Source organism: Arachis ipaensis, chromosome B08 (genome assembly GCF_000816755.2).
Source record: "Arachis ipaensis cultivar K30076 chromosome B08, Araip1.1, whole genome shotgun sequence".
Taxonomy (NCBI): Eukaryota; Viridiplantae; Streptophyta; class Magnoliopsida; order Fabales; family Fabaceae; genus Arachis; species Arachis ipaensis.
Genome location: NC_029792.2, coordinates 114,576,952 through 114,577,817, shown reverse-complemented (window position 1 = coordinate 114,577,817; position 866 = coordinate 114,576,952). Strand labels below are relative to the sequence as shown.

Sequence of the window (866 nt, the reverse complement as noted above, 5' to 3'; positions counted from 1 at the left end):
CGTATCGTTTTTTCATATCAATTTAAACTTTTGGGATGAATGATATTATAACAAAATCAAAATATCTAATCTAAAATTTTTTAGAATTCCTTAGAGGTTAATTTGGGTGTTTAGTCAATAATTGTTTTGTAAAATTGACCCTAAAAAGTGCATGCAAGTTAAGACACGGAAATGACTCAAATGAGGAGATGTTCGTTAGAACTTCAACCCGAAGAAGGGATTTAAGAAATTGGGATCTGTTTTTTAGGTTTTGAACATATGGGCACTCTGTTTATCTTGTTTTGAACCTATACGCACTTTGCTTCTTAGATTAACTTATTAGGTAACTACATCATCAATTTGTTTGTTAATTTGAGTTCCTCCTATCTACTTGAAATTTTTTACTTGTTACTTTCAATGAGTTTCACTTAACCTTGTATATAGTATGAGATTATGTTTAAGAGATTAAAAACATGGGCTCATGCTTTTGATGTTCTCAAATATGAAATATTTATTTAATGGTGACTTGACAATTATTTTCATTTCTAAACTCTCTCTAGTTACCTTTGTTGAGATGGAAGAGATCTACAATTCTTACAATAATATCAAGTACAATTACACTGCTGACAACATTTAATTTAGGAGCTTTTCTCCACATGAAGGTACTTTTCCACTGACCTGTAATCTTTACAGACATATTCTTCATATTTCATATAAATTAGCTTTTATATACATAAAGAATAATTTAATATTTCATTGAAAAGAATCCCAATAAAAAGTGATCATAGGAAATTAATATTATAATATATAATCAATTTCAACCAGGTTGTTAAATAAGTTATAAGTATCAAAATCTACTAAAAAATTAATTAGTTTTTGTTGAGTTT

At 27.4% G+C, this 866-nt stretch overlaps 1 protein-coding gene across 1 annotated transcript in view; it reads left to right on the top strand.

Annotated features, from left to right (window-relative positions):
- The window catches only part of LOC107611443 (probable homogentisate phytyltransferase 1, chloroplastic), a 3,543-nt gene continuing 3,222 nt past the window's right edge, over positions 546–866 (top strand). Inside the window, exon 1 of the mRNA XM_016313367.2 lies at positions 546–641. Coding sequence (XP_016168853.1) covers positions 636–641 — 6 coding nt within the window. The 5' untranslated portion in view covers positions 546–635. The remainder of the gene's footprint in view (positions 642–866) is intronic.